The 27,071-nt window shown below is 45.3% G+C and overlaps 1 protein-coding gene across 1 annotated transcript; it reads left to right on the forward strand.

Moving 5' to 3' along the window:
- KCNJ4 (potassium voltage-gated channel subfamily J member 4) lies at positions 1-27,071 on the forward strand. Its single transcript, XM_018565489.1, has 2 exons — positions 1-190; positions 25,514-27,071. Exons 1-2 carry the CDS (start codon positions 171-173, stop codon positions 26,820-26,822), a joined length of 1,329 nt encoding a protein of 442 aa, XP_018420991.1. The 5' UTR covers positions 1-170; the 3' UTR covers positions 26,823-27,071.

Consider the following 27,071-nt stretch of genomic DNA (forward strand, 5'->3'; position numbering starts at 1 on the left):
TATGATGTTAGAGAATTACGGCTTTCAAAAATGTGTCAGGATTTTTATTCTACAGTGATGTCTTTAGATGGACCTTGGATGGTTACGCAAGTTGGCCTGAGCTAAGGAGTATCTTGCTCTACAAGCAGATTCCTGTGTCTTTCTCCTGGAACGTAACTGTTGAAACTACAATGGATACAGTTCGTAGCAGGTAAGAAGGCACATAACTTCAGAAGTAATCTTTTCCAAAATCAATGCAATACCCAGGTAGATATCGAGATCATTATGCTCAGCTTATCCTAAACCATTTTAAAGCATGGTAAAAAAGTAATGATAATCTTTCTCTGCACTCAAAAAAGCAGCACCAAAACAGCCTTGCAGGATTTTTTATCAACTACTATTTAGTGAGAGGAAGATTGGGTTAGATAGTACACACCGTAAATACCAAATTACAATGCATTGGAGAGAAATTAATTTTCACTGCATCTATTGTGGAGCAGGTATATTCATTTAATTTTAGAGCTCATTCACACTAGCATGCCTGCTAAAACAGAACATTTAAGCGGGCGGCTAGTGTGTTGTGACAGCACTGACAGTGTGTGGTGTACCTGCTGTTTCATTTTTTTTCTTTCTTTTTTTTAAAAGTACAAACTATACATGCCACATGTTGCGTTGTGGTGTGCTGATGGTGCAGTGAACTACTTTTTTTCATCCCAACATTCAACGCAACGCTATTCTGTTAATGCACTATTAGTAATAGCTAACATCATTTGGGTATAGCAAGGTAAAATCTGAAATCTTTGTTTTTAGGCTTCTTTGTCATTTTACCCTGCATAGCATCCATGGCCATCTGAATGACCTTTGTTCTGTCCCCTCTACACATTACCCTGTGGGCTGTGTATAGCTCGACATGCAGCTTAACCCTCATATACTGCAATAAGCCATACTGGATGAAATCTTGAAGCTTTATTAATAAAATAGGGTTCGGTGAAACTGGTGAAAAGAACATGAAAACATATAAGCAATATATGAACGTGTAAATTAAGTGATAGCTCACAGATATAAAGAGAAACAAGTTCGTCCATACAAGCAATGCTGCCGTATGGGGGATCTGGGCATTTGCTCCTTGATTAAGAATTTACCATTGTTCTATAGCAGGGGTCGGCAACCCCCGGCACGCGTGCCCGGCTTGGCACGCGAGGCCACATCGGCTAAAGATATATGCTCTACAGCACCATCTTGTGGCTGAATTTGAAATGGCAGGTAGGTAAGTCAGAAATCTGATGCCCGAGGACAGAACAACCTTTGTTATTACTTTAGATGTCTGCCACCATGTTAAAACAGCTCAGATGAAGCTAGATCTTATGAATTTTAAAAAGATGCAAAACTGCAAAAGCAGACTCCTTAGGGCTAAATCAGATGCGGAAATGCACTGTGCGGAAATAAAAGCAGTTCATTCCCGCAGATTACACTAGGAGAGTGCAGCTCTCCCCATGCAATTACTGCAGCAAAATATGTTCCTGATGTATACCTAATACAAATGTATCTCCTCATTTACCCTTTTTATTTTATCCTCCATACTTTTAACCTTTTAAAATTGTGTTTTGCCTTAAAATAAAGTTTTTGTGATCAGAAACATAAACATTCTAAAGAATAACATATGCATTTTTGATGAGGTATTTAGTTCACAGAAAGAAGAAAAAAATGTGGTTACTATATTAATGTAAATCTGTTCTGTTCCAACATTCCGATTAAGGGCTCAGTCAGTTTACTAAACATTGTTGCATGAGATAGTATGGTCATGTGTCCTTTTTCAGTGAAACATCACATGTGATAACAAAAAGGTAAATTAATTAAAAACAAATTAACAAATGTGAGATAAATAACACAAAAACTGTAAAAAAAAATAAGATAAACATTACATTAAAAACATTAACGTAAATTCACCCCAAAAAAGTATGAGGTGATTAGCACATGTTGATGGCAGTTGTTACTTGCAGCCTGTCAGTCTGTGGCAGTGTGCAATTGTTCATAACAACCACTTTGAGGCAATGGAAGTATTCAAGGACACATTGCTGGAGAATAAGTTCATCCAAAGGAGGATACAGTGAAGAATGCCATCCTCAAGGCGGTTATGGGACCAAATAAAAAGCGTTTTTTATGCCTTGCTGGTTTTTAGTGTTATGGGTGCAATTTACTGCACCCATATGCCTTTTTTTAATTGAAAATGACCAAAAAAAATGAAGCCTACATGATGAGATAAATACCACATGTTTTAAATCATTATCCCATTCATAGATTTGATTGAATTGTATGCTTAAAGCGGACCTTTACACTCAAAAATCAAATTCTACCAATGCATCCCTCTATGTATGATGATTAACCCCTCATGACCAGCGACGTACAGTGTACGTCACTGGCATCGGGGCTGTTTAAACAGACTCCTGAAGGCTTTTGGCGCCGGGACTCTGTTTAAACTTGTAAAGTCGACTGTCGGCTTTACAGTAGAAGCGATTCTGGCGGCTCAGCTGCCACCAGATCACTTCTACGGGCCGCTGAACGGGTCCCGCCCGACACCTCTGCCATGTTTCCCGGGCTCCTTTTGCCCCTCCTATGGGCCTGGGACCGGCTTCTTTGGTGTGGGCGGGAAGCTGGGGAGGAGATGGGCGAACCTCCGTTCACCGATCCCCTCCCAGTTCTATGGGATCGGGAACGATGCAGGTTGCATCACTTCCGGTCCCATAGCTGTCAGTGCTGGGCGTCTGAAGCCCAGCTATAAGCTATTAAAGTGCGATCTGCACTTCAATAGCTTATTTAGAGTGTAAAGGTGACACTGGGGGTCCTTCGGACCCCCAGCATCACCTTTAAGAGTACCTGTCACCACCATCTGCTATCACATGGGGGGTTTGTAAGCCCCCCTATGTTATAGCAATTAAAGTAAATTAAAACAAAAAATTAAAAAATAACAGTTTTTAAAATAATGTTCAAAATTTTTAAAGTTCCCCCTGCGAGCACGCGCATTTTTACGTAAACACGCGTTGCATGTCCCACGTATGCAAACGACGAATGCGCTACACATGTTGGGTATCGCTACGCACACCGGATTGAGAGCAATGATTCTAGGGCCAGTATTTTGGGGTATCTCTAAACTGATGACCTGTGAGGGCTTTTAAAGCGTCGTCTATGGACTTGTGGGGGTACTGAATTTTGTGGCCAGATGCACACCATTTTTAACCTGGGCATGTTGGGTATCTATTTACTTGTTGTAACCTTTTATACTTTATTAAAACAATGGGTATTTTATTGTGTTTTGGGGTCATTTAAGTGCATTTTTTCAATAGATTTTGGGGTTTGATAAGGAGTTGCGCTAATATTGTGCAACATAAAAATTTGCAACTGCCACCATTTAATTCTATAGGATCTTGGCTTTCAGAAATTATATAATGTTTCGTGGTTTTAAGTAATTTTCAGGCCTAAAATGTGGAATATAAGATGGGTGCAAAAAATGGGGGAAAAAGGCTGCAGTCATGAAGGGGTTAATAATAACATAGACATATCAGGTGTAAAATGCTGCGATTTTAGAATACTTACACTTGCAGCATTCACTTCCTGCTTTAAAAGGGTAAAATTACTTCAGTTTGCCCAAGCATTGCATCCTGGAAGGTTACATCAGCAGAGCATTGCTGGGAAATCTCATCTCAGGGAAAGGCATTTTCGTACCCTGAGATGATGTGCATGGTCACATGTCCTGGTCACATGTCTAGTCACATGGGCCAGAAATCCAGATGCAAATGCATCGATGCAAGACTTTAGGATACATTAATGACATTATATGATGAACCTATTTATTTGAAAAAGATGTTTAAAATTGTTTACCATATTGTTGATGCCTAGAATGTGGCTGTGTGGTCCAAGGAGTCTATATGCCTATAGTCATTTTAGATAATATTGTGTTGAGAGAGATGCTGTCGATACAGTATTGGTGGGATTATACATTGGCTCTTTTTTAGTTATTTATTTGTATAATAAAAATATATTTTTTAATAAAGATATATGTGCAATATGTGTTCTTCATGCCTATAGTAACACCCTAAAAGCCCCACTCTCTTCAGTTTTTGATACATATATATTTATAAAAAAAAACAAAAATGCATTAAAATGAGGATGCACAAATCCCAGGAACCCCGTATGCTCCTTAAAAATGACAGCTGCCTCCTAACTGTTGAATTTTTCTCTAGTCTAGTCTAGTCCTGGAGCTGGAAAAGTATCTGTACATGTACTTGTACCGAGTACGGTACTTGGTATCTGTACATCCCGAAAATAAAACGAAAACATCAATCAGTAATCTGACTAAAGAAGATAGACACATGAACTGTGGAAAAATGGTACAAAAAGGTATTCCTCTGTAACACTAGGAAGACTACCATGATGCAATAAAAATGTGTCAATAAAAAGATATCAATAAAAAGAATGTCACTAAAAATGTATCAATAAAAAATTCACAAGACAGATGACATACTTTGATGATGTTATATCTAGACAAACGTAAAGGGCCATATATAAAAAAAAAACTATTTAGCATAAATAAACCCTTAACCAGTTGACATCCGCGCTGTTAAACCCCCTTCCCATCCAGGCCATTTTTCAGTATTCAGCGCTGCAGTACTTTGACTGACATTTATTCCGTCATGCAACGCTGTACTGAAATTAATTTTATACCATTTTTTGGGGACAGATAGAGCTTTCTTTAGGTGGTATTTAATCATGACTGCGGTTTTAATTTTTTACTATATTAAGGAAAAATGAGCGAAATTTTACCCAAAAAAACTGTTTCCCCTATATTAAATGATAAAACATTTATTATTACCCAATTTTTTGGTAAAATATAAAAGACGGGGTCACGTCGGGTAAAAAGACACCAAACATGTCAAGCCTTAAAATTGCGTGCACGCGCGAAACCTCAAAAAACGATAATACCCAAAATTGGCCATAGGCGACGCTTTAAAAGCTGTTACCGCTCATCAGTTTAGTGTTATCAGTGATTGATGGCCCTAAAATGATTGAGTCTCTTAACTAATCCACGACAACCCACTTCAAGGCTAGGAACTCGAGTTTGTGAGCAGGGTAGTTCCTCTCGGAGGGGTTAAGGCTTCGGCTCACATAAGCCACTGGTCGTAACAGCCCATCATGCTCCTGTTACAGCACTCCCCTAAACCATCTCAACTAGCATCGACATGTAATTCGTAGGGTTTAGTGGGACCAGCGTATACTAATAAGCTTCTTTTAAAACTCTTGAAGGCCTCTTCGCAAGATGTATTCCACTTGTGTTGTTTGGACTTTCTTGGGCCTTGATGTTTGTGTCTGGACCCATCGAGCACTTCCTCCTCCTCCTCTCTTCTGGTCTTTAGCAAGTCAGTCAGAGGCCAAGCAATCTTTGAGAATCCATTCACAAATCTTCTGTAATAGGAACAGAACCCCAGGAATTACCTGAGCTCATTGACATTTTTAGGCCGCAGCCAAGTTCCGGTAGGCAGAACTGACACTTCTCCAAAGATAACTTCAACCCTTCCTAATGGAGTCATTTGAGAACCTACTAAAGTTTCTGTTCATGCTCTTCCAGGGTTTTCCTGAAAACTATCAGGTCACCTAAGTACACCAGTACTCCTACCATCTTCTCCATTAGACGCTGGAAGCAGGAGTTCCAGTTGAGCCCTGAGTCATGCGGTTGAATTCGTAGAACCTCAAAGGTGAAAGCAGTCTTCTAGTTATCTTCAGGTTGCATAGGAATCTGGTGGTTTCCACTCCGCAAATCCAACACGTTGAACCACTAGGCTCCCGTCAAGCACTGTAATGGATCCTCTATTCTGGGAGTGGTATACTTGTCAGGAATGGTCCTCCGATTGAGAGTGCGATAAACTATGCACAAACGGATGGACCAATTTTTCTTGCAGACTACCACGATAGGAGAAGCATAGGGACTTCTGGGACTTCTCAAATTATCCCAGTCCTTTTAAGCTCTGTCAGCTGCTCTCGTAGATCATCTAAGTCTCCCAGGGGAACTCGCTGAGACCTTTCCCAAAAAGGTCTATCATCCTGCAGACGGATACATGCTCTTTGCACACCCCACATCAAACTCATCTTTGGAAAATAGATCTTGTCACCTGAGGAGCTGAGCTTGTGGTCTCCTTTTCAACTCCAATGAGATAGGGGACTCTTTGGGAAATAACTTTTCATCAGGGATGTTCCTCTCTGCTCCCTACCACTAAGTAGGTTAGTGAGAGGGGGGTAGCTGAAACCACTTGCCCGACTGGCAACTTCGTTTTCAAAGTCACTGGAGCATCAGAGGTATTGCATACATTTACCAGAACTATGCCTCTGGATCAGTACAAAGCCTTTGTGGAGATTAACTCTGGGACTATCTCTATCCCAGAATACCCCAGATATTCAGTATAGGTTTCTAGGATTACATAAGGACCAGGCTGGGTCCATCTGGCTCTGGTACACGTCACTTCTCCAGGTTGCAAAACTGTTTCCAGAGGTGTCCCACTTCAGCTGGACCTTTCTGCTCCTGCATCATTTGAAGGTATACAGGCTGTAAAGCTGGATGTACCCTCGGAGAATTAAACTTCTCTTCAGTCACTAATGGAGTCAGAAGCCATCTTACCAAGTCGGTGTTGGTTCCCACAATGATAGAGTTCCTATTGGACCCCAGTGGTGGAGCACTCACAATAGCTAGTGTGTCAAACACTCCAGCTTGCCCAACAACAGTAGGGCTGAACTCCATTTGAACTTGTACATACCCAGTATACGGAAGATTTTTGGTTCCAATGTCTCAAATCTCAAGACCTTCTAGCTTCTGCAATGGTATATGCTTCAAATGTTTCTTGTAGAAGTCTTGATATATTAAAGTGACTTGAGCACCAGAATCTAGAAGGGGCTTTGTGTTGACTCCCTCCACTTGTACTGGTACTATTGGGGACAGACCAATCAACTCGTCTGAGTACCGCTTGTGATTGGCAGTGGATGCTTGAGCTCCTGTCGATTTTACAGTTATTCCCCATCTCTCTAAGGGTGGTTGTTTGGAGTTCTCCTTATTGAAAGTCAAAGGTGGGTGTGCACGACTGCCTAGTGACATAGAACCAGACACCAAGGAGGAGGATTTAGGAATTTGAGCAGAAGAAGCTTTAGAACTGATTGGGGGGCGTCTTCTGCTGATTTATTAGATTTTATCTTCGGACCTCAATTTACCTGGGTGCCCAGTTGGCTCCTTCACCCGGCCCCTTTGAAATTTCCCACCAACTCATCAGCGGCTGACTGCTGTTTTCCCACCACAGCGATTGTTCGTTTAGGATTTCAGCCTTCCACACCACTGGGCTCCACCTGGCTGTATCTTCCTAGGGGCTCCACCTGACCACCTCCAGTGCTCCCAATGTCATCTCAAATGTGAGTGTTTCACAATTGCTTACTGCAGTAGTAGCGCTCTCGATATATACATTGTTTCCGTTCTGTTACCACAGGGTTCCTCTCCCTGTTTTTCAAAGAGCTTGCACACTGTGTCCCATGTTCATTTACCTCCTCCAGCTAGTTTGTATCCCCTGGTAGTCGCTTGTCCTTTTGTCCTTGCTTTCTTTTCATCAGAGAGCAAGTCTTTCACAGCTTTCAGCGCTTCTTCTGCAGACTTGGAGGTGTTTTCTCTTTTGGGACAACAGGTTCTGAGGTGACCAACCTCTCCACAGTTAAAACATCTCCTTCTAAAAGTGGGGGTCATCATTCTGTACCTTTTTCATCAATGTGAATTGAGAATGTATATACTCTATATTGCCAAAAGTATTGGGACGCCTGCTTTTACACGCACATGATCTTTAATGGCATCCCAGTCTTAGTCCATAGGATTTAATATTGAGTTGGCCCACCCTTTGCAGTAGGGATGTCCCGATACCAATGCTAGCATCGGAATCGGGCCCCAAGCCTAGCGCCGAAGCTTGCGCTATGTTTTTTTTTTTCTTCTTACTTACCTCGCCGAGCGTCGCGTCACAGCGGGACATCCCTACTTTGCAGCTATAACAGCTTTAGCTATTCTGGGAAGGCTGTCCACAAGGTTTAGAAGTGTGTCTATGGGAATGTTTGACTATTCTTCCAGAAGCGCATTTGTGAGGTCAGGTACTGATGTTGGACGAGAAGACCTGCCTCGCAGTCTCCGCTCTAATTCATCCCAAAGGTGTTCTATCAGGTTGAAGTCAGGACTCTGTGCAGGCCAGTCAAGTTCCTCCACCCCAAATTCGCGTATCCATTTCTTTATGGACCTAGCTTTGTGCACTGGTGCACAGTCATGTTGGAACAGCAAGGGGCCATCCCCAAACTGTTCTCACAAAGTTGGGAGCATGAAATTGTCCAAAATGTCTTGGTATGCTGATGCCTTAAGTGTTTCCTTCCCTCTAACTAAGGGGCCAAGCCCAACCCCTGAAAAACAACCCCACACCATAATCTCCCCTCCACCAAACTTTACACTTGGGACAATGCAGTCAGGCAGGTACCGTTCCCCTGGCAACCGCCAACCCAGACACGTCCATCAGATTGCCAGACAGAGAAGCGTGTTTCGTCACTCCAGAGAACACGTCTCCACTTCACTAGAGTCCAGTGGTGGTGTGCTTTACACCACTGCATCCGACGCTTTGCATTGCACTTGGTGATGTAAGGCTTGGATGCAGCTGCTTGACCATGGAAACCTATTCCATGAAGCTCTCTTCGCACTATTGTTGTGCCAATCTGAAGGCCACACTGTTGTGGAAATTTTATTGGGATGTGTTTTTAGTATATTGTATATGTGAATATTGTCATCATGTCTCTTAGTGTCAGCTTTGTTGGGCTATGCTCTATGGAGCATGGCCGGGATTAATCAGCACTGAGTGTAAACTATTGGAGTGGATATCTTCCTGTGGATGGGGAGAAGCGACTGCTGTGTGCAGGGGTCTCCGCCGGCGAATGGTCCACGTGCTATACGCTGGGCTGTTGGACGTGGGAGATTGATGTGCATTGCGGAGCGGCATCCTCTTAGCGAGTGCATGGATGCCAGCGAGGGCCCCTGCGTAATGCGCAGATTTATTCATTTGGCGTGGATGCATTTGCTTTGAGAACAAGGTATCATTTGGGATACATATCTGCCTTTATGAAAGGAACATACGCCTGTATCTTTTTGGTGCATCTAATCAACGCACTGGAAATAATATGGCGTTGTCCCCGCAGATAAGCTCACATTCATAGGGACCGTAGTATAATCCTGCTAGGCATTGTTCACTGAACAATGCCTGGTAGAATTTGCGCCAGTGGCGGTAGTATATGTGCGGTTCTGGTCAGAGCGGCGTCCATGGCACGCTGATTCATTTGTTGTACTGTTTTGGCGGGAACTCCGTTGCACATGGTTTAACTAGTGTGCACGGAATTCACATGCACTAGCATCTGAGAGCTATGCACGGTGTTTCACATGCACGAGCATTTACTCCCCTTTCTATTGTCTATTCAAGTGTATACATGTGTCTCATTGGCTGACTCTGTGTTATGTTATGTTAAGCCCATGTTCATTGGCACTAGTATAGCTGGTTTAATATACTGCCATCTTGTGGTCTTTTTGGTTATAGCACCATGTTTTTCTGTGTTCCCTCACATGTATGATGTATTTCCTCCTTCTTATCTGAGTAGTCCTTTCTTCTGTCATTGCTGCCTATATCATGGCCACATGTATTATGCTCACAGGGGGGAAATATTACCATCTTTGACCTGCAAATACCATCTTTTCTATCATCTGCTGCATCCTTTTGTCTGCTGTAACCATCTGCATTCAATAAAGATCTTCGTGGATGGATGAAAAAGGTGTTTGGTGAGTTCAGCTATCTGATAAGGATTGTCCGCGGTGATTATATCTGCTTATACAGGCCAGTTATAGAGGTCTCAGCAAGGGATAAATCACAAATACAACAATCAGAGTCAGAATACTGGGTCTAGGGGTTGAGAACCTCTTAGTATTTGACACATCCTGACCTTGTCCACTGTCACAGTATCAATCCCTTTTTTTTTTTAAGTATCTGATGTAAAATCTTTTCAAGTCGTCTCACATACTGAGACATCTTTTCTCCTTTCTTTTGGTAAGTGTGTTCAAATTGGTACAGCAATTAAGCGGTTTTCTCTGTTCGCCCAAAGACTTCTTGTAGGATGTTCAAGTAGTTTAGGGCAGTGCAATCTTGTTGGCTAAGTTTCAGTTTCCGAATGGCATCAGAAGCAGGTACCTTCAAACCTTTGGTGATTCTCTGCTCTTTTGCACCTCTGAAATATCCCATTCATCCAGGGCCTGCATTGCTTGTTCAATCCATTCTTCGAAACTTTCCTCACTTACTGGCACAGGGAGGTTGCCTGAGAAAAATCTCAATATCCCAACCCAGTGTAAGGTGTATCATTCTTTCTGCACTTCAGCACCAGAACTCCTATGGCCGTAATTAATTCTGGTCCTATGCTCATTACTGAGCCCGATGGAGAAGCACTTTGGGATGAAGTAGCTTGGTTCGTGCTCTCTTCTATTTCTTCGGGCAATCACACATTTGCACCCTGAAAACATGCAGGAATACATTTTTTCCATTTGAGTACAACATAAACATGAGTAGTGCCTTTGTTCACCCTCATATCTCTTATCAGTCCACGCTGTTCAGGTGCCAGTGTGTTTATAATCTGACGAACTTGTTCTTCAGTCCATGGGTCAATAGGGATATCCAACACCACACTAAGCTCTAATTTACTGCATTGGTCTATACACCACTCTACTGCTCTCTCTGGATCCATGATATTGGATGTGTTGTTTAGTGAGGTCATTTTCTTGGTGAGGAATAACAGGGAAATCCCGGATGAGAAACCCCCCAGTGTAGCATCACCCTGTTTTCAGTCAGTGATACCCAATGTAGGATAACACTGGCTCCAAAGGATGCTCTACAGTCATAGAACTAACGGGTCTCCCTGTGTTTCCTCTGTAAGAAACCGATATGATGGATCCACAGCACACCAGCGCACCTTGAGATGGTTTAACACAGTTTACTTTGTATGATAAGATAAATAACAGTATTGACATAGACCAAAGTGCACTTTCTATCATCAAACACTTTAAACCAGGGGTCTCAAACTCAATTCGCTCGGGGTCCACAGGACACATTTTTTTCTCCCATGGGGGCCACTTGCCAAATTTTATAAAATGTCATACTTCAAAATAAAATGTAACTATATTCAGTACCAGTGTTAATGTCTGTGTGTGTTTATAATGTCAGTATATGCGTTTTTCATGGTTTCTTTGTATGCAATGGCAGTATATTTTTGTGATGGTTTGTGTGTGTGTGTGTGTGTGTGTGTGTTTTGTCAGGATTTCTGAGTAGCTTCGGTATGTACTGTATGTTAATGTTTCTGTGTGTCCTATCAGTATGTATACATGTGTGTACAGTATGTGTGCAGTGTCATTATGTGTGTGCTTTTTTTCCCCTAAGGGTTTTAATTTTATTCATAGAGGACTAAAATATTCACACATTCACTCACACACAGAAATACGCAGACGCACAGACATACGCACATAAAAAAAGATGCACAAAAAGAAATAACCCCCCCACACTTACCCATGGACATACACACAGAGAAACACACACCTTTACACACATATAAAAATTCACACTGGAGCGGCTGTCTGTGCTTTTTCGGCTGTACTAATACATGCGGAACCGCTCAAAACAGAGAAAACAATGCACTTTCATGTGCATTGTTCTGATTATTGCAGGGACAACGTAGTACGGCCCTCAAAATAGTGCAAGCGCGATAATCCAGCTGATATATTAGCCGCAAACGAGTGGAATCCGTGCAGTTGTTTCACATACAGTGTTTGCGTCCCGTACGGTCTTTAGCACAGAGAACCGCGCAGGAAATACAAACGCTATATGTGAATGGAGCCTGGAAAACGCACACAATAATACACAAAAAAACACAAAACTCCTAATACACAGAAGAACACACATAATAACAAACACACACAGAAACAGACACAATAATACACACACACCTGCAGTACAGTGAGACAAGCACTGGGGAGATCAGAACAGTGTATTGTTATGTGATTGAATTGAGCAACTTTACCAGTGTGCATGCTGCCAGCAGACAGGATGTAATTGTAGTAAGCCTTCAGCTCTCACACCGCTTTGCAGTGAGTGACTTGCAGATACTCCCCCCGTGCTGTCAGTGAAGAACAGCTTTCTCTTCTCCGTTCAGACACACTGTGTGCCAGCAGTCAGGAGCAGCAATGCGGTCTGCATCCGACAGAGATGCAGACCGTGTAGCTGCTCCCTCAAGTCAGGCACAGGGTCCTGACTGTGTGGTTTACTTGACAGCCGGCCGCAGTCCGCATGGTACCGGTTTGCGGGCCGCAATTGGGGCCCTATTGAGGAGCGATTGGCCCTACATTAATCCGGCCCTGCACTCTGTTGATACACCCAGAGATGTGTGAACAAGTGTGCGGCAGCTCTTTTAACCTGATTGCGGCCGGTCACCGACCCGGATACCGAGGCCGCACCCCGTCATCCTGGTGAGCCCGCACTGACTACCCAGAGCCCCTACTGACTGTTGAGAGCCCCTACTGACCGCCGGGAGCCCCTACTAACCGTGCAGAGCCCCTACTGACCGCCCACAGCCCTCACTAAACGCCCGGAGCCCACACTGATCGCCAAAGCCCACACTCTCCGCCCACAGACCGCACTGACCGCCCAAAGCCCGAACTGACCTCCTAGAGCCCGCACTGACCACCCACAGCCTGCACTGACCACCCAGAGCCCGCACTGACCACGCAAAGCCCTCACTGACCACCCAAAGCCCGCACTGACCACCCAAAGCCCTCACTGACCACCAGAGAGCCCCACTGACCACCAGAGAGCTGCACTGGCCCCATGAGAGCCCGGACAGGCCACCTGAGAGCCGCACTGACCGCCAGAGAGCCTGCACTGGCCCCCTTAGTGCCCACAGAGCCCTCCTGAGACCTTGGAGACATCAGGTCGTGAACCCCAGAGCAACACAGAGTATGTAGCTTCATAGTATTCTTGTCAGGGACCATAGCACCTCCAGGTGGCGCTGGAACCAGGTCCTGCAGGTCCTGTGCTCACCTGCAGGTGTCTCCAGGCAGCCAGGAGCTGTCAGGTACCAGACCACCACTGGGTGGTGCTGGAACCTGCAAGTCCAGTCCTCACCTGCGAGTGTCTCCCAGCTGTCGGCGATTAATCACCACCTGGTGCTACCTGGGATAGTATTTAATCCCTCCCTGCAGTGTGGATTTTGCCTCAGTATTTTCTCCATTACCTGAGTCCTGTTGCCTCCTTGTTCCTTGACCCTTGTTCCTTGGCTCCCCTTGTGTTACTTTGCTCCCCAGGTTTACGTGCCCTGTTACCTTTTTGTATGTGCTTGTGTTTGCATTTAGTTGATTATTATTATTTGCTTGTGGATACTTGTTTTTGCTGTCTAGAATAAACTGTGTCCTTATAAGCATTGCCTGGTGTGGTCACATATTTGGTCCTCCCGTAGAGATACCCATACGCTGTGTGGTGACACCCGTGCACGGTATCTCTGACAGAATACTGAGGCCCCCCGACCAAATTGACCACACGGGACCTGCAGGCTTTTTGGAGCTTTCCTGTTTCCCTGTCGCTGCATTTGATATGGATCTAACTGCTCGTCCCTTTGGGGGTGTTCAGCCCTTAACCGAGATCTGTGATAAGGGTGACGACTTCACCCCTCCATTTACCTTATCACAGGTTGTGTCCCTGGTATGGCTATTGGAAGACGATCCAGCTGGGTTTTTAGAGTACTACTCTGAGTGTTCTCAAGATGCCTTGTTAAAATGTGTTAATGCAGTGCAGTTCCTTGTTGACCAGCGGGTCTGTGTGGATGCCTTTGCCCAACCCCTGCTTCAGATGTGGTCTGATTTGTGGTCCATGCAGGCTGGTCCCCACTCCAGGTCCCGATCGGGCTTAACCCTATTGCCCTTGACGACCGCAGTGACTACTGCTGTTCCTGATTATGGCATCTACTCCCAGGTTTCTACAGCAACGGCTCCTGTATGCCATTCAGCTACGCCTGTTCCCAAGGCAACCCAGCAAGAACCTTCACGTCTCTTGGCTACATATCAGGCAGACGCGAAGAATCTCAAAGAATGGACTGACTGTTCAGAAGATGAAGATTGGATTGACTGCTCCGAGGATGAGACTGTAGATGACTGTTTCAGTTATTCCAAGCCTGCTTCCGTTCCAGTGCAGTCTGCTTCCGTTCCAGTCCAGCCCGCTACTGTTCTAGTCCAGCCCGCTACTGTTCTAGTCCAGCCCGCTACTGTTCCATTCCAGCCCGCTACTGTTCCATTCCAGCCCGCTACTGTTCCATTCCAGCCCGCTACTGTCCCAGTCTAGCTTGCTCCAGTTCCAGCCCAGCCTGCTTCGGTGCCAGTTCCAGCCCAGCTTGCTTCGGCGCCAGTTCCAGCCCAGCCTGCTTCGGTGCCAGTTCCAGCCCAGCCTGCTTCAGTGCCAGTTCCAGCCCAGCCTGCTTCAGTGCCAGTTCCAGCCATGCCTGCTTCGGTGTCAGTTCCAGTCCAGCCGGGTCTGGCCCTGCCTGCTTTGGTTCTCGTTCCAGCCCTGCCTGCTTTGGTTCCAGTCCGGCCGGTGACGGCCCAGCCTGCTTTGGTTCTGGTTCCAGCCCAGTCTGCTTTGGTTCCAGTTCCAGCCCGGCCTGCTTTGGTTCCTGTTCCAGTTCAGCCGTTTCATGTTCCAGTTCAGCTGGTTCCTGTTCCAGTCCAGCCTGCTTTGGTTCCTGTTCCAGTTTAGCCTGTTCCTGTTCCAGTCCATCCTGCTTTGGTTCCTGTTCCAGTTCAGCCTGTTCCAGTCCAGCCTGCTTCGGTGCCAGTTCCAGGCCAACCTGCCCTGGCACAAGATCCTTCATCCATAGGACCTCCATTATTCACATCCCCCCATGCTATTACAAGAGGTTGCCTTCATTCCATGGACAGGCTGGTCCACTCAAGCAAATGGGGTCCTCGCCCATTTCCCAAGACGTCTTGTCCTCTGGACTTCACTATAGATGTATTGGATTGTAATGCATGTCCAGAGACTCCATTTCAACTGCGGTAGTGTGTGTCTGCTGCCGAGCTCCTCGCCTCTGTTGGTCCTGTGCCTGCTGCTCAGCTCCAAAGGTAGCCACCTCCAGAAGAAAAACAGTGTCAGCACAAATTCAGAGATGATTTGAGGATCTACAGCCGAGTGATACACAAATAAGCTAAATTTTTTGTTAATAGTTATGGTATTTGAATACCGCGCCCGCCCGTTGCGGTGCCGGTTCCAGCCCAGCCTGCTTCGGTGCCAGTTCCAGCCCAGCCTGCTTCAGTGCCAGTTCCAGCCCAGCCTGCTTCAGTGCCAGTTCCAGCCCAGCCTGCTTCAGTGCCAGTTCCAGCCATGCCTGCTTCGGTGTCAGTTCCAGTCCAGCCGGTTCTGGCCCTGCCTGCTTTGGTTCTCGTTCCAGCCCTGCCTGCTTTGGTTCCAGTCCGGCCGGTGACGGCCCAGCCTGCTTTGGTTCTGGTTCCAGCCCAGTCTGCTTTGGTTCCAGTTCCAGCCCGGCCTGCTTTGGTTCCTGTTCCAGTTCAGCCGTTTCATGTTCCAGTTCAGCTGGTTCCTGTTCCAGTCCAGCCTGCTTTGGTTCCTGTTCCAGTTTAGCCTGTTCCTGTTCCAGTCCATCCTGCTTTGGTTCCTGTTCCAGTTCAGCCTGTTCCAGTCCAGCCTGCTTCGGTGCCAGTTCCAGGCCAACCTGCCCTGGCACAAGATCCTTCATCCATAGGACCTCCATTATTCACATCCCCCCATGCTATTACAAGAGGTTGCCTTCATTCCATGGACAGGCTGGTCCACTCAAGCAAATGGGGTCCTCGCCCATTTCCCAAGACGTCTTGTCCTCTGGACTTCACTATAGATGTATTGGATTGTAATGCATGTCCAGAGACTCCATTTCAACTGCGGTAGTGTGTGTCTGCTGCCGAGCTCCTCGCCTCTGTTGGTCCTGTGCCTGCTGCTCAGCTCCAAAGGTAGCCACCTCCAGAAGAAAAACAGTGTCAGCACAAATTCAGAGATGATTTGAGGATCTACAGCCGAGTGATACACAAATAAGCTAAATTTTTTGTTAATAGTTATGGTATTTGAATGCATTTTTAAGATTTAACTCCTGAGTTTAGTGTCACTTTAATGCTGTTGTACAACAAAAAACAATTAAGGCCAAGAAGCCCGGACAGAACTCTGCATGTGGTATGAGGCAGTGCAAGAAGGTGTGAAAGTCATAGAGATTCTAGTTTTTCTGTTAATTACAACACATATAACTAATTGAATCTGCCTTGATATTCAGACTTTAAGATGGGTTCCGACTGATATAGGAATGGGCAATACCATGGGCCAGGCAACTTCTGTTGCATTGTACACAGGGTTGCAAACCTAATTCTTTATTTTTTACAGACAAAAAAACCCCACAAAATACAGACATACAATGTTTTCACAGACACATAATAAAGAATTTTTTTTTTCTATAAGGACTGCATTTTCAATATCAGCAGTGATTTCAGTGTTCTAATATGTTTATATCTATAAATAACCCGAGAATCTTTTACCTTAGGAGCCCCTTCACATCAGGAATACGGTTGCCACCCTTTCTTCAAGTGAACCCCGAACACTCTAGCGCAACGTGAAATTTTTTTTGGGAAGAATATACAGGAGAGAGGCAGGAAAGAAAGCAGGACAGTTAGGAGAGAGAGCGAGGAGAGATAGCCAGGACAGGAAGCGAGAAGAGACAGCCAGAGGAGAGACAGCCAGGAGAAGGAACGAGGAGAGACAGCCAGGGAAGAGAGAGAGGAGAGTCCTTTACATGAGGCAGAGTCCTTCTTTGGGTGTCCACATCACTTCCTGGGTGGAATGGACACTTCCTACTGGCTATCCGTTAGTTGGGTCCTCTCAGAATCCTAAAGAGTAGTGATGTCAGTGTGAGGGGGCTTGCCAGTGCTGGGACATTTGTAATGGGCAGATTAAAAGTCCTCACACCTAGAAACACATGGTGGATGAGATTAATATTCCTTGCTTTACAAAGTTAGACAAAAATAAACATGCAGGATTGGTCTTCATATTTTGACTGGAGTTAGGCTTTACCTACAGGAATAGAGGATCTTCCCCTAGTGAATATTCATTTGGAAAATGTATGTTAGCTTGCATGTTAATGAATAATGTGAACCTGTGTTCACTTTGAAAACAAAATCATGAGTTAGGGAAAACAAACAGAATTTTTGCTAGCACATAAATGGAATTCAAAGTGAACACAGCTTCAGACTGTAGAGCAGTCTCTGCTTCCTGCTTTGCAATGCTACACAATGATTGTGCTGTCTAGTCTGTGGGTGTATTCATTAAACATAGTGCCTGATATTTGCCTAAAATTTGTCCAACATTCGATGGTTAACACCTTGTTGGAACCTGGAAAGGTAAATATTAGTTTAAAAATAAATCTATATGTGTCTTTCTTTTTTCTACTTTGTTTAAACTTGCACACATGGTGAACTGGTTCAAGGTAACCAGTGCTTTAGGAGGGGGACCCCTGTTTTTTTCTTTTGAAGCAAACCCTCCTAAAGCACCTTCCAGTGCTGAAGGGCATGTGGGCTGGTATCAGCATAGTAAGGAGGCTGCATGCTCAAAGATCCTTTGAAATGGAGATATGGGCCTATCCATCTGTCCTCCTGTTGACATTCGCTCTCCAGGGTGCTGAATTTCTACTCCAAGGGTCCCTAAATGTCAGACCGCAGTCCCGACACGGCCGAAGCCAGTGCATCCACTGCCAACCATAACCCCCTTCCACTTCAGTCATTGGTTGCTAGGACCGCTCACATCCTAGCAACCAGTTACATCAGGCAGGGCCAGCTTGTCAGCTATAAGTGATGTACAGCCACCCAGATCATGGCCCTGATTAACGTCATTGGTTGCTAGCACTGCTGGAGTCCTAGCAACCATTGGCATCAGGCATGGCAAGATTGTCAACTACAAGTGATCTGGGTGGCTGTATATGTGTATCTAAACTGGTATCTGGACATCCCTACTAGGGACCCTGTGAAACATTGTAATAGCCACCGCTACTACAGTGATCTTCGGGGGTCTTGGTACTGCGCTATGCAGAGTGACTTCCCCTCTGCTCTAAAAACACATGTGGTCGCTCGCTCACCACAGCGGCCAGCAAACGTTCAGTATTAATTGCTAAAAATAATAGGCATTTCCTGAATGGCTGCTGAACCCAGCGAGCAACCCCCTATGTAAAGTAATGGGAGATCACTGTAAAGCACTGTAGTAGATTATTATTTATAAATACAGTTCAGATTTAAATTGGAGCACACAATACATCCCAGTTACGTTTAGATATTCTCAAAATACAGAGATGAAATGAGCATCAAATAATATAATACCGTTTCTATGGAAATAATATGCATTCAAATGATTAAAAACATTTTAATGAATTTTTATGAATATAATTACAAGATACATTTCAGTGTGAGGTAGATCTTGAATAAAAGTGTTATTGCTGCTTTCATATGTGCTGTATTAGCCCCCGTTCACACCAGCGTGGTTCGGTCACACAGATTTGTCCTTGCTGAACCGCTGATATGAACAACTGTAAGAAAACCTACTTTACATGACTGTCCATATTGAGTAAGTGTGAGCTACATGAAGTTGAGGAAGGAAGAACATATACAGCACTACTTGTAAATTCTAAGGGTAAAGAAGTGACTTTTCTGAAGAGTGATTTCTTGTGCAAGCCCTTAAGAGCTGGCTTATCAATTAATGAGCTGCCCATTGTGTCTCAGAGGATAAATATAGAGGATACTGATACTCAAGTATATATTGCTTTCCTGAAGAAAGTCCAATATTGCAAGGTGTAATTTTGTCCAGTCCATTTTTGGAGTTTTACGTGAAATGAGTCAGATTTGGCATTTTTTTTCTCCACTTTTTTGTGTCATACCAATACACACAAAAGAAATAAACATGAGAATGCCTAAACATTTGTAATTGCAACAATTCTCTGCGTAAAGTGGTGCATTATCTGACAGAAATGCAGGGGTACCAATATTTTTGCCTATGACTGTATATATATGTATGTATGTATGTATGTACACGATATTGCCAAAAGCATTGGGACACCCCCTCCAAATCATTAGATTCAGGTGTTCCAATCACCTCCATAGCCACAGGTGTATAAAATCAAGCACCTAGGCATGCAGACTGCTTCTACAAACATTTGTGAAAGAATGGGTCACTCTCAGGAGCTCAGTTAATTCAAGCGTGGTACCGTGATAGGTTGCCACCTGTGCAGTAAGTCCATCTGTGAAATTTCCTTGCTGCTATATATTCCACGGTCAACTGTTAGTGGTATTATAACAAAGTGGAAGCAACTGGGAACAACAGCAACTCAGCCACGAAGTGGTAGGCCACGTAAAATGACAGAGCGGGGTCAGCACATGCTGAAGCGAAGAGTGCACAGAAGCCACCCACAAGATTCTAGCAGCTCTTTCCTGACCTTTCCTGACCTCCCCCCTTTCCTGACCTTCCCCTCTTACTCTACTTTCTCTTTTCCTGCTCTTCTACCTAAGTCTGTCCTCTTGTAGTTCCTCATATAAGACCTAGAGATTCATGCATCCGGTTTACAGGCAATATCTAGTACTGAAACTGCTGCTCTAGCCTTCTCCGTTCACCTCCTGGTCAACAGCTGAGTAGTCCAGTAGCGTTTTTATAGATTTGATCCGATAATATAGACTCCGGCTTCTTGTCAATGTTTCTGTTATTGCCACACCTATACCTTAGACACACACAATTTGCTTTGGTTTATAAGAGCAACTGCGATGCTAGTATAGTGTTGTCATTCTTGGTTCATTACAGGGAAATATACTCCCCTGTGTATTGTATTGCCTTACTTCTTACGTGTGGTTGTTTTTTATATATAACGTACTGTATGAATCCTACAAAACTTCTAATAAAAATTGATTCAACACTAACTCTGTTATAGAGTAAAGACTGCATTAATTGGAGGCTCTAATGGTGAAAATTAAAGATGGATTTTTAAAATCCATCTTTAATTTAAATGGATTAATAGTAATTACAGTGTTTCTTTAAAGAATAAGTACCTCTCTGTTGAAAAATACTGTTTAGTAATTTGTATACAGTAACAAAACTGAAAAACTGTAAAGGTAAGAAAGTACATTTAAATGTTCTGCTTCTATTAAGGGTCAGAAATATTAGTCCTGATCCTCTCTACACATCCCTTGCCATCATCCCATAATGATGTCATGGGGTGACATCACTCCCCCACTCAGAATCTTTGCAGATAGGGGTGAGTCAGGGGTGCGTGGGCCAAGAGGTTGGGGGATGTGACAGAAGAAGGTGCATTTGGGTCCCCCGTCGTGTCTCTGCCTGCAACTGATGCTGAAATTACAGCCCTGAGCTCCTGTTAGACGCCACCAGGGCCATAGGTTGCTGTGGCAACTGAATTATGTTGTGTGTAGAACAGTCACAGATGGTTCTTGATAAAGCATTTAAGAGCAAAAAATAGGATCCTGTGTTACATAAGAGTGTTGAGAAGTCTGCCTTGGTGATGTGATGGCTCCACAAAGTTACCAGAAGTCCAGAAAAGGTGGAAAAGGACAATTCTATTTTTCCTTTCTTACATTATTACTGTTAAACCAACGGGTGCATTTGTGCAGAATTATCTATATCACAAAGAGAAAAAAAGCTGAGACTGCTAACCAGCAAGATATCTTTTTTTTTTATTAGAATGTGGTAGAAAAAAGTAACAAAAGCAATACCATTTTTTCCATAAAATATACAAAAAAGTCTCAAATAAAGATTTACAAAGAACAACTGGGATGTGTTTCAATTGCTTACAAAGGAAAAACACTAAAGAGCTGATTTACTAAAGGAGGATTATTTTTCCTCCTAACCTAGTAAACTTTAAACATCTGATCATATGCAGGGAATTGCAAAGGCTAACAAAAATGTGCTTATTTCAGAAAGATTGGGGGTGTAATTAATATTCTACTTAAAGTGGACTCAAAAAGTAAAGATTTTGTATCTTTCTGGGAAACATCTAGAACTGGTGCCTAAGCAGTGCCCTAAAAAAGTGTGATGCACTTCCTCTACTGATTTTTCAACATATCTATAATCCACTTCAATTTTTTATTATTGCATCAAAGCAGCTTAATTTGGATACCGTAAAGAGACCCTATCAGAGAGAAGAGGTAGTATGTTCACTTCTCCAGTGTCTTGGTTTTTCTACCTCCCTTCTGTTTCATCACTGCAGCCTGCATCAGCATCTTTGACATTCAACACAGCTTTACGTCCTTTCCTAAAAACACAAAAGGAAGTGAGAAGAAATCTTTTCAAATGGAGGCAAAATTAGTTACATAATTATCCTGAGAACATGTGTTTCCCTTTACCTCATGTTCTGATGGCAACTGTAACATTTTAGATTTCTAACCACTTTCTGTCTCGGTGACAATAGTCACCAAAACAAATAGAGAAGGCGAACTTCCCCAGCTGGGACACAGTCAAACAGCTATGGTTAAATTCACACTATATACAGGGCTGAGCCCAGGGACGTGAATAGAAATCACAGGGCCCCATAGCAAAATTTCGTATGCCCCACCCCCAAAAAATAAAATGCCACTGAACAACACATTGTTACAATCATGTGGCACAGTGCCTAATCTACAGCATATATTATTATCAGGGCTGGATTAACATAGGGGCCGCTGGAGCTCCTGCTCCAGGCCCACCCCTGCAAATAGGCCCGACCAACCCAAATCCGCTGGCTCGACCCATATTGCGGCCAAGCCGACCCCAACCGAATCGCAGCCAGCCTCCCCGATACGGATTGCGCCTGGCCGGCACGACCCAAATCACACCTGGCCGGCCTGACCCGACCCGAATCACAGCCGGGCAGACAGCCGTGGCCCTCTATTCAGGCATATCAGAGGGCTGCTTGCTCCTCAGTAATGCCCCGAGAGCAGTGGCGTCGCTACAGGGGGGTGAGGGGGGGCCCCCCTAGGTTATTGCTTGCCCCCCCCCCGTGTGCCCCCCGCCAGGGCCGGACTGGCCATAGGGCATGTCGGGCCGAACACAATCAGCCTGATTGTGTTCAGCCCGCACGGCCGCTATGCCCGATGCAGTGGCGTAACAACCCCGTGGACTATGGGGCGAGCTAGATCGAGCAGAGTAAACCTTTCCGGGAGAAAATGTTTCTCTCCCGGGAGCCGCTATCTAGAGGGGACTCCCGGAGCATCTGGGAGAGTTGGCATGTCTGCCATCAGGGAGGTACGGCCAGTACCCATGTGAGGGGCCTGGGCAGCCTGAGGGGCCCCTTACATGGGTATCAGCTGTACCAGGGGCGGCATGGCAGAGATGATGGGAGGGGGTGGTGGAGGCCATGCCCCAGCAGCAGTAGGTAAGAAGAGTTGGGAGGAGGTACAGGGAAAGGGACCCTGACGACCAGCTCACCTGGGGCCCTGCAGAGCCCACCCACGATAGAGTCTCAGGTAGGCTCTGCAAGATCCATGTGCTCTGCAGGGTCTCAGGTAATAGCGGCTCTGGGGTAGCTGTGCAGGGTTAATATCGGCTCTGGGGTAGTTGTACGTGGTTGATATCGGCTCTGGGGTAGTTGTGCGGGGTTAATATCGGCTCTGGGTTAGCTGTGCGGGGTTAATAGCGGCTCTGGGGTAGCTTGCAGGGTTAATGTTGGCTCTGGTGTAGCTGTGTGGGGTTAATGTCGGCTCTGGGGTAGGTGTGCGGGGACCTAGAGTCGCCACTGCCCGAGAGGCCCAAGCGAGCTGCCCTCTGATATGCCTGAGCAGAGAGCCACAGCCTCCAGTCTCATTCAGTAATCACCTGGAGCCTGCGCTGGCCACCTGGAGCCCGCACTGGCTACCTGGAACCTGCACTGACTGCCTGGAGCCCGCACTGACCGCCTGGAGCCCGCACTGACCGCCTGGAGCCTGCACTGACTGCCTGGAGCCCACACCAACCACCTGAGAGCCCATACTGACCACCTGGAGCCTGCACTGACCCCATGGAGCCCACACTGTCCCCCTGAGAGCCCATACTGACTACCTGAGGCCCTTCCTGACCACCTGAGAGCCCATACTGACCACCTGGTGCCCTCACTGACCACCTAGAGCCTGCACTGTCCACCTGAGAGCCCATACTGACCACTTGGGAGCCCTCACTGACCACCTGAGAGCCTGCACTGGCCACCTGAGAGCCTGAACAGCCTCATGAGAGCCTGCACAGCCCCCCCTGAGACCCTGGAGACATAAGGTCACGATCCCAGAGCAACACAGAGTATGTAGCTTCATATTATTCTGCATATAAAGTATTGCTGGGATTTGTAGTCCTCTACAGCTGACAGTATTATTCTGCAGTGCTTTACAATGTATTGCTGGGATCTGTAGTCCTCTTCCCCCCATCCCCCACAGATAAAGTAAAATAAACACACACAGAATAATACACTCCCCTCGCCCCCCGCAGATTAAATAAAACACACACATACAGACAAAATAATACCCCCCCCTCGTTTCCCCCTCCTCCCTGCAGTTAAAAAAACACACACATACAGACAAAATAATACCCCCCCCTCGTTTCCCCCTCCTCCCTGCAGTTAAAAAAACACACACATACAGACAAAATAATACCCCCCCCTCGTTTCCCCCTCCTCCCTGCAGTTAAAAAAACACACACATACAGACAAAATAATACCCCCCCCTCGTTTCCCCCTCCTCCCTGCAGTTAAAAAAACACACACATACAGACAAAATAATACCCCCCCCTCGTTTCCCCCTCCTCCCTGCAGTTAAAAAAACACACACATACAGACAAAATAATACCCCCCCCTCGTTTCCCCCTCCTCCCTGCAGTTAAAAAAACACACACATACAGACAAAATAATACCCCCCCCTCGTTTCCCCCTCCTCCCTGCAGTTAAAAAAACACACACATACAGACAAAATAATACCCCCCCCTCGTTTCCCCCTCCTCCCTGCAGTTAAAAAAACACACACATACAGACAAAATAATACCCCCCCCTCGTTTCCCCCTCCTCCCTGCAGTTAAAAAAACACACACATACAGACAAAATAATACACCCCCCTCGTTTCCCCCTCCCCCCGCAGATAAAATAAAACACACACACACAGACAAAATAATACACCCCCTTCTTCAGGGCCGGATTTACTCTCTCTGCTGCCCCAAGGCCAAACCCCCTCCATGGAGAATGGCAGACCTGGGGCTGCATACAAGTGATCTCATCTCGGGGACATCGCTGGCATCACTTATACAAAACAAGTGGCGGCTTCCCCGCTGTACATTTAGCTCTGCTTGCCCAGAACTGAATGTCCTGGGCATTGGTAGATAGGAATTCCACACCCCTGCTGCCCCAAGGCTGGGCCTTGGTTAGCCTTGTGGAAAATCCTGCCCTTGTTTCTCCCTCCACCCCACAAATAAAATAATAAAACCCCATCACCTGCATAATCTCTGGTGATCCAGGGGTGATTAGTAAAGTCTGGCGCAGTTCTTATTAATCCTTCTTTTTGGCTGGAGCTCAGAGATGTCAGAGCTCTGGCCAAAAGGAACTGAGAGCCAGCATAGCCAGGAGCAGCTATGCGGTCTGCATCTGACAGAGATGCAGACCGTGTAGCTGCGGGCCGGATGGTACCAGTTCACGGGTCCAAATTGGCCCGCAGGCCGGTACTTGGAGACCCCTGAAGAGCCTTTCTTCCTGCTACTGACCGGGCCCTCCCTCTGCCCTGGGCCCCACAACGGCCCTGTGGGCTGCTACGGCAGTAGTTCCGCCACTGGCTGTCCCTATAATGAAGCAGCCTAGTACCCTTAAACTGTTCCAATTCCTCTCTTATAGCACATACACTGAACACATCCTCTGGAACCAAGTGACTGAGGGATGAATGCTAATGACTGCTCAGTCAGGAGTTATTAGATATATTCTGGGGACTGATCACTGAGAGTGTCATGCTCATACTCTGGAGACTGGTCACTGAGGGGTTAATACACATGCTATGGAAAGTGGCCAATGAGGGGTAATGCACATGTAAAACAGCCTTGTAAACTGTGTTTTCTGAAGAGGCACCGCACAGTTGACATGAATAATAGGAAATGAGGTGTGTGATGGGATAGGATCTAACTTGTAATGCACGCTCTGTTTAGCTAAATGCAGTACTGGAGCAAATTCCTCCAGCACTGAAACAGGCAGTTGCAATCTCCATTTAGAACTATATTAGTATATAGTAAATATAATATAGAAGGTTGTAAAGTAGATAGAAACACGGTCAAGAGGTACTACACTCTGTATAACAGTGCCTTGCATTATTACTGTCAAAATACCAAACTATATCTGCTTCTAATAATCTCTTTGTTTTTTCCAGTAGATACAGCATTGTATCCACAGATGAGGAAGGCCTCCGTATGCCATCCCTGGGTCTTAATGGTCACTGGTCATCTTCCCTCCACTACCCTCATTCACGGCGGAAAAGACGCAACCGTTTTGTTAAAAAGAATGGTCAGTGTAATGTCTACTTTGCAAATCTCAGCAACAAATCCCAACGTTACATGGCTGACATTTTTACGACATGTGTGGACACACGTTGGCGATACATGCTGCTCATCTTCTCAGCTGCTTTCTTAGCATCATGGCTTTTCTTTGCCTTTCTCTTCTGGTGCATTGCATTGCTTCATGGGGACTTTGCTGTTGGTAGCAGTGTGATTCCAGTAGGGAGATCAGGCCCACCCAAACCATGCCTGATGCATGTTAATAGCTTTGTTGAAGCTTTTCTCTTCTCAGTAGAGACACAGACTACAATAGGGTACGGGTTCCGTTGTGTAACTGATGAATGCCCTTTAGCCATTCTTGCTGTAGTGGCACAGTCCATCCTTGGCTGTCTCATCGACTCTTTCATGATTGGTACAATAATGGCCAAAATGGCTCGGCCCAAGAAACGAGCCCAAACACTACTTTTTAGTCATCATGCTGTAATTGCCCAAAGAGATGGTAAACTCTGTTTGATGTGGAGAGTTGGAAATCTACGCAAAAGTCACATTGTAGAAGCCCATGTCAGAGCCCAACTGATCCGTCCCTATGTTACCCAAGAGGGTGAGTATCTCCCTGTGGATCAGCGGGACTTGAATGTGGGATATGACAGTGGGCTGGATCGCATCTTTCTGGTTTCACCAATCATTATAGTGCATGAGATTGATGAGGAGAGCCCTCTCTATACAATGGGAAAGGAGCAATTAGAAGAAGAAGACTTTGAGATTGTTGTTATTTTAGAAGGCATGGTGGAAGCCACAGCTATGACAACTCAAGCTCGTAGTTCATACTTAGCAAGTGAAATCCGCTGGGGACAAAGGTTTGAGCCTGTTGTATTTGAGGAGAAGAATCATTACAAAGTGGATTATTCCCACTTCCACAAAACCTACCAGGTGCCAGGAACCCCTGTGTGTAGCGCACGAGAATTGCACGAAAGCCGTATAACTGCTTTACCTTCCCCAAGCGCCTTCTGCTATGAAAATGAGCTGGCTCTTCTTAGCCAAGAGGAGGATGAGGATGAAGAAGCTGTTGGAGGTGTACCAGATGAAGGAGTTATCCATGTTATGGGGAGTCATTTAGAACTCGATCGCCTTCAGGCTTCCATGGCATTAGACAACATTTCTTACAGAAGGGAGTCAGCTATATGATGTCAATACCAAGACTGGAGTACTTTTCCAAGGCCACACCTAGGCGGGTGTTGGTGTATTTCTTTGTGTGTGTCTATGTCTTTATTTCCGGTTAAAATAATTAACCTTTTGCACTGCAAAAAAAACAAGTTACATTGGACATGTACTGACTTCTCCAGCAGATTGTTGCTACTTTTACAAATATGAATATGTATGCTATGAAAGCAGGGAACATCAGCCATTTTCCTTGTGTTCTTGAGAAAGGGAACA

The sequence above is a fragment of the Nanorana parkeri genome, unplaced genomic scaffold (genome assembly GCF_000935625.1).
Source record: "Nanorana parkeri isolate BGI_ZX_2015 unplaced genomic scaffold, ASM93562v1 scaffold852, whole genome shotgun sequence".
Taxonomy (NCBI): domain Eukaryota; kingdom Metazoa; phylum Chordata; class Amphibia; order Anura; family Dicroglossidae; genus Nanorana; species Nanorana parkeri.